Consider the following 9,383-nt stretch of genomic DNA (forward strand, 5'->3'; position numbering starts at 1 on the left):
CTTAGTGACTTTCTTAGATTTCTTAGATTTCTTAGAAGTCTTAGTCATATTTTTTGTTGTAAAGATACTCCTAGGGATAACTTCCCTTGTATCCTTGACTTGACTCCTAGATCTAGGATTTATTCCATAACTATATGGAACCCTATGATAAGAAGGGACATCCTTCTTGGCTTTGGGTTTGTATCCCAAACCTCTATGGACATTGGATGACTTTTGGTTTCCTAAACCTAGGTTATGCTCTTTTTGTCCCTTAAGGATACTTTCCATCCTTTTTAAGGCCTTTTCAATTTTGTCAAGCCTTGACCTCAAGACTTGATTTTCTTTCCATAAATCCTTATATTTTGGTTTATCATTAAATCCTTGAGCATTTCTATTTCTAGGGTTATAACTAAGGTCCTTAGAGTTATTACCTAATTTGTCTACCTTCCTAGCCTTACGTGTGGTAGTCTTAGTATGATAGGCCACATAATTTTCTTTAATTCTATCATTCTTTCTATTTTTATGATAAATAGCATTAAAATGATATAAACTAGAACTAGCATGCTTGTTACCATTACTTAAAGATGTTGGTTCAATAAATGATACCTTGGGTTTGCACTTACAAACACCCCCTTGACTTCAGTTCCCTCCTTTAGGCTTGACCGATTTCTTCCCCTTTGGACATTAGCTCCGGTAATATCTCTTTTGGTTGCAAGAAAAGGACATAATGTGCTCCTTGCTCTTCTTTGTTATGGGAGCACTCTCCTTGGGCTTCTCCTTGTCCTTTGGTGTCACTTGGCCCTTCTTCTTGGACAATTTGGGACATTTACTCTTGTAGTGCCCATGTTCCCTACACTCAAAACATATAATATGATTTTTATTTTTAATTAAACTAGTTATACCTTCATGTGTAGGGATGACACTTGATCCTCCATTTTATGTCTCTTTATTTTTGGAGGATGCCCCATCTTCTTCTTCTTCTCTTGACCCAGAAGTAGAAGCTTCTCCTTCTTCTTGGTCCGGTGTCAATGAATGTTGCTCCCTCAATCCTAGAGGTGGAGACTTCTTCATCTTCATCTTGTACATGGAACAAAGAGTATGCTCCCTCTTTTCCTTTTTCCTTGCATTCTTTTGAAGATGAAGCTTCTTGGACTTCTTCTTCGGATGTTGAGCATCTCTCAACTTCGGAGTCCTCTTCCTTTTGATCTTGATTCAATGAATCACCCTCTTTGGATTCTTCTTGGTTCGGTATAGTGGAGGGGACCTCATGGAGTTTAGCCAATTTGCTCCATAGCTCCTTGGCATCTTCAAATTCTCCCACTTGCTTCAAGATGTTGCTAGGCAATAGATTGACCAATAGCTTGGTCACTTTATCTTTGGCCTCACATCTTGGAATTTGTTCTTGGCTCCATTTTCTTTTCTTGAGAATTTTTCCCTTTGAATCTTTTGGAGCTTCAAAGCATTCCGTTAGAGCAAACCATTGCTCTATCTCCATTGTGAAGAAATTTTTAATCCTTGATTTCCAAGAATCGAAGCTCATTGATATGAATGGTGGAGGCACCCTCGTGCTGAATCCAAGTCCATCTTGGAATTCCATTTGTAGTTGAGCCTCTGATGAAGTCTTCGACTTGTAGAAATTTGCTTCAACTTCTTCTCCCTCTAACTCGTTGCCCCTTTTGATGATGATTCCGGTGAACAGTGACATCACTTTGATACCACTTGTTAGGGTCAGCTTGTGCTAGAGGGGGGTGAATAGCTCATCGTGCGCTCGTTGTTGGCTTGCTTTGTGATGATTTACAGTGCAATAAAACTAGAAGCACTCTCCAATACTAAAACAATGAATTTACTTGGTATTCACCTCAAGAAGAGGTGACTAATCCAAGGATCCACACACGATATGCTCTCCACTATCAAAAACACTCCTCGGTAACTACCGGAGATGGAGAAACCTCGTACAACACTCACAGAATAAATACAACACACGCAAGAAGAAAAATACATGAATACAAATACAAACTCTCTTCTTGCTCACTTGTTGCTTGTTGATGCCTCTTGAACCTTAGAAGTGCACCTCCAAGAGCTTCTAAGAACTGGCGGAGAGTGTCAAAGAAGATCGCGTGAAGATTGGGGAGAAGGATTTCCATGTTTGAACGCTTCGTCACCTTTAAATCTGAACTTCTAGGGCTTCCAATTGATTGGGGCTCCTCCCAATCGATGGCCGCGTCAGATCCCAACAATCTCGGTCATCCATAACCTGCATCCTGCACAACGGTCGTATCCCAATCGATTGGGAAGGCTTGAATCGATCGGTCAATCAATTCAGCGCACCTCTATGCTCTCGTTGGAAAAGCTTGAATCGTTCGCCCGATCGATTCAGCGTTCCTCGTGTCGCACGAGAAAACTTACCCTAATCGATTGACCAATCAATTAGGGAACCCAATAGATCGTCCGATCAATTAGGGAGCATTTTGTGCTCGCGATTTCACTTCCCAATCGATCGATCTATTGATTGGGCCAGGCTTCTTCGTAACACACCTTCAATCGATTAGCTGATCGATTGAATCACAGTTCAATCAATCAGTTGATCGATTGACTTCCCTTTGACTTGCTTAACTCAAGTATAGGGTCTCCAATTCCAACATCCAGTCAACCGTGACCTGTTGGAGCTCCTCATTCCTAGCATCCGGTCAATTTTGACCTTCCGAGACTTCTTCGCCAAGTGTCTCGACAACCCTTAGACCCACTTGGAGTTTTCTCCTCATGCCAAGTGTCCGATCAACATTGACCCACTTGGACTTACCGTCTCGTGCCAAGTGTCTAATCCTCCATGACCCACTTGGACTTCCACCAGATGTCCGGTCAACTTTGACCCATCTGAATTTCCTTATGCCAAGTATCCGATCAATTCTTTTACCAACTTGGGCTTCCTAACACCAGGTGTTCGGTCAACATTGACCCACCTGGATCTTTACGTGTTTGGCTTCACTCACCAGGTCTTTCCTTCTGCCTAGCTTCACTCACTAGAGCTTTTCATTGCCTGGCTTCACTCACCAGGACTTTCACCTAGCTTCACTCACTAGGGTTGTCACCTGGCTTCACTCACTAGGATTTTTCCACTGCCCGACTTCACTCACCGAGACTTTCACCTACCTTCACTCACTAGGGTTTTTACCTGGCTTCACTCACCAGGATTTTCCTACTGCCCAGCATCACTCACCAGGATTTTTCTACAGCCTAGCTTCACTCACTAGGTCATTCACCAGGATTTCCAACTTCCTGGCTTCAGTCAACAAGACTTTCACTTGGCTTCACTCACCAGGATTTCCAACTGCCTGACTTCACTCACCAGGACTTTCCAATCAAGTATCCAGTCAATATTGGCCTACTTGACTTTTCTTCACATCAAATTGGTCATCCCTTGACCAATGGGGAATTGCTCCAACAATCTCCTCAATCGGTCAATTGCACCTGCAGTCTCCATGTATTGTCAAACATCGAAACCCAGACATCAAGACTAAAGCTTGAGCTAACTCAAGCTTAGTGATCCTGGTCAACCTGACCCAGGGGATATTACACAAATACATGATACATCTAATGCATCATCTTGATGCTTCTTATAAGCATCCTTATCAGTTCTAGTGGCAGTAGTGGGGGTATGTCAGGAATGGGCTACTCTAGGATTTATAATTTTCTTTTTTTCTTGAGAACTATTTTCAAGTTTGTGTATTAGTTTAGGAAATTAGCTCCATTTAGCTTATCCTTATCAATTACAGATCACAAAGAGAGTGTATTATATGTACTAGATGACATGGTGATCTACAACAATTAAATACAGAAATAAGTATCATATTCAGATCATTTAATTAGACTTTTAATTAAATAATTCTCCCAATGAATTGTAAATCTTGGTAAGAGCAAGTCATGGATGTGGTTTTACCCACACTACTGGCTCCAAAACCAATCACAATGAAATTCATGTGGGACAAGATTCACTACAACAAAATTGTTAAAAGACAACACCATAAAGACAACATTTTTAGAAGGAACTGTTGCTAATTTGGTAAAAGACAACGGTTTTTGACAAAACCGTTGTCTTTGAGTACCTGAAAAAAATAAAAGACAACAGTTTTGTAAAAACCGTTGTTGTTGAGCGACTTTTGGTAAAATCAACAACACCTTTTACAACAGTTTTCTAAAACTGTTGTCTTTAACCACTTTTTTAGGGTCAAAGACAACAGTTTTAATAAACCGTTGTTTTTGACTTTATTCTTTCGCCGTTTTTCTCCTTCGTCGTTTTTGTTGTAGCAGTATCGAAAATTTTTTGGCGCCCTATTTTCCCCTTCATCGTGTGTCAAATGCCGTTGCTTGTTCTTGCAGTATTTGAATCACCGCTTTGTTTTTGAAGCCCTAAACTAAAAGCTTCTCTCACTCACTGTCTTCATCGTCTCCTTCTCCAATCCTCCCGTGGCAGTGGCGGCTCTCCATTCCATCGCCTCTTGATCCAGCTGAGTTCTTCCTTCATGGCGCCCGTCACCCCTACATCAGACTGTATCCTTCCTTCTTCTCCTTGCTTGTCGCCTCAGCTTCAAGGGTTCTTGGAATGGTTTATGCGGGGGTTCCTCGATCGATCGTGAATGATCGCTTTTGGTTCCATTTCCTTTCTCTTTTCGTGTTTCTTTCTTAGCCGGTCATCTCAGCTGAAGTCCAAAGATACTACAGACAAGCTGTTGACTATTTGATCTTAGGTCTTGCAGGAGTTTGGTTAGAGATACTTGCTAAATCATCAAACGACTCGAATCTAGGAGTTGCTGGTTACACATACACAATTATAGCTATTTGTAAGTTGGAGATGGCTCACCTTTCGTTACGCATACTCGATTGTTTGTAAAAACTCTCTCTTCTAACCTTTGTTTACCACGCCATGGAGACATCAACGCGCCTTCTGTGGAGCACCAGCTTCTTCCGCCACAAGTTCTTCTCCCTCTTCGTTTTCTCCTGCTAAGCCGATCGACAGGTCCCCTTCGATCTATCCAACTAGGTTGGGATCCAAGGGAGGGAGAAATCAGACGCGTAGTATTTTTTTTCTAGTCGTATTTGTTCAATTCAGATCCGATCTGTTGATCATTTAGGATCTAAGAAGAGAGGATGGATTCTAGTCCCCATATGATATTTGATTCCTCTTTGTCGTCCACTCGCGCACGGCTACTCGTGTTGGGCGACGGGAACTCCATCTTCCGAGGTACTGTTACTATTCCTTCTACTATCTCATTGTCTTCGACTTGGATTTGGTTTTAGTTATAATAAGCTGTTCGATTTGGGGCGGAATTAAAGGGTTGAGGTCGGCGGAGGAGCATGGCGCCACCAAGAGGCTGTTCTTCACATCACCGGATGAGATTTACGAGGAGGAATACTACGAGGAGCAGCTGCCGGAGAAGAAGCGCCGCCTAACGCCCGATCAGGTTACTCCTTTACTCAAATTTCAGAATCAAGCTACCAGATTTTTACAGTTTAAAGAAAAGATAACTTCCATATTCCTTTTTTGGCTCCCCTTATCATTTACCAGCAACTTTGGAGAGAGCTATGCTCTTCTTTTAAGAAATAATGATTTCGATTCTCATGTGATCATGCCACCAACTTTGGGAGGAAAGAGCCTGTTGGTTTGTCTTGTTTTGGTAGAGTAAAAAGTTTGTTTTGTTCGTATCCAAATCTGGGCGTTAGATCATTGAATGCATAATTGGCGACAGATCAACGTAGTTGTAGTAAATTTTTCGTTGGGTTTACTAGTGGTAAGATGTAATAAGAAGATACTTATCGACCAACTTCTCATTGTTTTACTCCATTTGCTCTGTCGCTGAATATTTGATTTGGATGCGGGAATGATCGGCTTCCTTTCTCCAACAAAGGTAAATTTATTGGAACGTAGCTTTGAGGAGGAGAACAAGTTGGAGCCGGAGCGAAAGAGCGAACTGGCTCGAAAGCTAGGCATGCAACCGAGGCAAGTTGTAGTGTGGTTCCAGAACCAGCGTGCAAGGTGGAAGAACAAGCAACTTGAGCAGGATTTTGATCGGCTCAAGTCCTCATATGAGTCACTCCTTGCTGATCATGCTGCCCTCTTCAAGGACAACGAGGGATTGCGGTTGGAGGTAATTCCCCTCTTTCTCCTCAGATCCATAGAGTCTCTCCCAATTTTGCAAGTTGGACTATGAGTGCCTTATTTGTTAATTTGATATAGCTTTATTTCTAAGTTATTGTTTATAGTGTTTGCTATTTTTCATCAACACTAACTAGGTGAAATATTCTGGGGTGATGAAGACTCTTCGAATCTTCATTTCCTTCTGAAACTCATAGTTTTAAGCATCTTACATTTCCATTAACTTCCATAAATGGTTAACGCTAAAAGGTATGTTTGCTCTTCTTATTTTGTTAAGAATGATCAGAATGCTGTTATTTTTTGTTTACGTGTTCAACTAATGGTTTATAGCACTTTACCTAAAATCATAGAGAAACTTATATCAGGTTAGTTTATGCATTTCAGTTTCACACTTTCTCGGTCATCTCAGCTTTTAGCTTTTCTTGCCAAAAAGATCCCTTTGTCTGGTTGGTATTATCCTTAACGCTACACTGCAAAAGCTTCAAATTTATTGCAGAAGTTGTCTTTGGATCCTCAGCTGAAGTCCAAAGATGCTGTTGAAGCCACCAAGCAGGTAATAGTTTTTATTCAGTGTAGTTTTTTTCTTGCATAATCTATCTCTGGACCTTGAACATAATTGTTGCAAGTAAATGGTTGCTTCTGAAATTTAGGTTTCTGTTGCCCATACTGGATCGAGTAATGCTAAACCGTCAAGCATGTGGACTCCTTCAGAGGGTTCGTCGGCACCTGTTCTGTCTGAATTTACCGATGGTGGCAATTATTATGTGCCCGCTTGTTATGCATCCCCAGCCTATTTCTTTGGAGGTGGTGAATTGTAATGAAGATTGCTTGGTCACTACACTTATCTACAATCTTTTGTTCCTAGCTATATAAATGTCATTTCTATTTCCTTCTAATTTGAGGACTTCACAAGGAGGCATTTCTTTGAGTATTGGTAAGAACTTACAATGTCTTTACACTTCTGCTATTTGCTTTTGCTTGCATTGTCATTCAATCACTTTATTATTTTAAAAATATTATTATCTTTCTTATTTGTTGAACATAGATGTCTCTACTACTATGATTGTGTGTCCTGGACTAGTGGTTGGTTTTCTACTTGCAAATCAAAATGTCAAGGATGCATACCAACTGGACTGGGACAAGGTGATTAAAAATTTGTTCTCTATTTTTATTTTCTAGGTTATTGAATGCCTATATATAATATACCTATTGCGGCAACTTGTTTTAGCTTGCTTGTTTCATTCTTCATATTGTGTCTACTAAGATTATTTTTTCACTGTTTGTTGTTGCTAGGCTAGAAGAGCTTTGAAAATTGTATGCGTGTATCCATCGATGAAGCAATGCAGAAATCAGCATGTTTGCCAGTTCCGATTCCCAATGAATGTGAAACTATTGGTGATGCTGTTGGAACCCATGTGGCTTGGCCAAAACACCTGCTGATGCTACGACAAAAGGTACATCTAAGATAATATTTCAAAGTAAATATCTGTGAAACTATTTAGTATTGCACCTATCTAAAAAGTTTACAATTACAATTATTAGAAGCATCAAATGAAGAAAATGGCACATGTAGAAAATAACCAGACTTTGTCATCAAGTGTGCCAAGATCATTGCGCATGGTGTATTGTTATTGTAAGCGTGCTCTTGAGAATGGAAGGAAATTGTCAATTGCTTTAGATCATGAGGTATTTCAAGATGATTATGAACTGAACTTGCATCTTGAGGACATTAGTGCTTTGTATCACTTGGAGCCAATTTCAGGAAATTGTGTGGTTGTTTACATATGGTAAGTCTTCGAATTACCTTAAACTTTGTTTGTTCTTTTTTAAATTTAGTATATAAGAAGCACATACTTTATTAGATCAGTATTTAATATCTAATGTAGTTATGATTTTTTTTATTTCAAATGGTAGGCATCTTTATAAAAAGTTGGTAAAAGAAAATAAGATTGATAAATTCAGATTTGTAAATCCGCACAGCATCCCAAACTTTCAAAAAACCACACAAGACAAAATAGGTAAAACTGAACGGTTGAACTAGAGGGCGAGTTATAATGTATTTAAAAAATGATTAACCTTAATCATTTGTCAAATATTTATAATGTATTTTGGTTTACATAACAAACAATTTGGATCTCAATTTTATAATGTAGATGTCTTTGTTTAGAAGGGTAATAATCTTGTTACTGCAGCATCTTTATGCTTTAGTTTTTTTTTGAGATATTGAAATATCATTCAATTGAGCAGGGGTATCTGTTGTTGGTTTAGTCGGTAATGTATTCCAAGCTAATTGCAGTCCTGCAAAGGCAGGAGTGATTGGTCGCACCAAGACTGTTGCAAAAGAATATGCAAGCAGAAATATCAACGCAAGTGTGTTTTTTTTTTGTTGATTCCCTAACTGCAACTTAATGTATGTCTAACGGGGCTTTTACCATGTATAGTAACTAACAGAGAAATTTAATGTTTGAGGTCCAAACTTTGATTGCATATATCACCCTGTAAACTTTGATTTTTTTTTGGTATATGTAAAGTTGATAGGTTTGGTTTACCATACTTAAGAGTTACTTGTAAAGCCATATAGCTGGTCTTTTAAGACATACTACCCTTTGAGTTTTTGTAAAACTGTAATAGGAGGTCAGGTGTGAAATTTCCAAGAGATCCATTTTTTATGCCATTTACTCCTGAGAAATGACTTAACTTGCAATCATATGCTATTTACCTCAGGGAAAAGATAATGACCCCGTTTCTGTGAAAGGAGAAGAAAAGAGAAGCTAGGAGGGAGGAGAAACCAGAAAAGGCTGCAGTTTAGAAGATGCACAGGCTGTTTAGAAGATGCACAGGTAGAGAAGACGTGCTCCAACAAAACATGATAGTTTGGACTTTATATATATGTGTGATATATATAAACTTTTGGCTGTGTAAACTTTTGTGATGTTTGAATGTTGATGTTTGGTACTTTAATGATGTTTGGATGATGATGTTTGGTACTTTAATGAAATTTACATTGTAAATATTGATTATGTAGGTTTTTTATCAATGAAATTTGCACTGGATGATGATGTTTTTTATAAACCGTTGAGTAGGAAAAGATTAATAAGTTTTTTATTTATTGTCAAAATGTTGTATATTGTACCCAAAGACATCAGTTTAAATATGTCAAACTGTTGTCAATGGCGTTAAAAGACAACAGTGACAAACTGATGTTAATTAACATTGTTCACTAAAAAGACAACGACTTTTAACCGTTGTCAAA

The 9,383-nt window shown here is 39.0% G+C and overlaps 1 protein-coding gene across 1 annotated transcript; it reads left to right on the forward strand.

Moving 5' to 3' along the window:
* The first annotated feature begins 5,794 nt into the window (after nucleotides 1-5,794).
* LOC122034648 (homeobox-leucine zipper protein HOX16-like) lies at nucleotides 5,795-6,422 on the forward strand. The gene is made up of 2 exons (XM_042593966.1): nucleotides 5,795-6,122; nucleotides 6,268-6,422. Exons 1-2 carry the CDS (start codon nucleotides 5,856-5,858, stop codon nucleotides 6,316-6,318), a joined length of 318 nt encoding a protein of 105 aa, XP_042449900.1. The 5' UTR covers nucleotides 5,795-5,855; the 3' UTR covers nucleotides 6,319-6,422.
* The last annotated feature ends 2,961 nt before the right edge of the window (nucleotides 6,423-9,383 follow it).

This window comes from Zingiber officinale, chromosome 11B, assembly GCF_018446385.1.
Source record: "Zingiber officinale cultivar Zhangliang chromosome 11B, Zo_v1.1, whole genome shotgun sequence".
Lineage (NCBI taxonomy): Eukaryota > Viridiplantae > Streptophyta > Magnoliopsida > Zingiberales > Zingiberaceae > Zingiber > Zingiber officinale.

Coding starts and splice junctions, on each gene's coding strand:
- LOC122034648 (XM_042593966.1), top strand. CDS start 5,856: ATGATCGGCTTCCTTTCTCCAACAAAGGTAAATTTATTGGAACGTAGC. Junction 6,123..6,267: donor ACGAGGGATTGCGGTTGGAG/GTAATTCCCCTC, acceptor AACACTAACTAG/GTGAAATATTCTGGGGTGAT.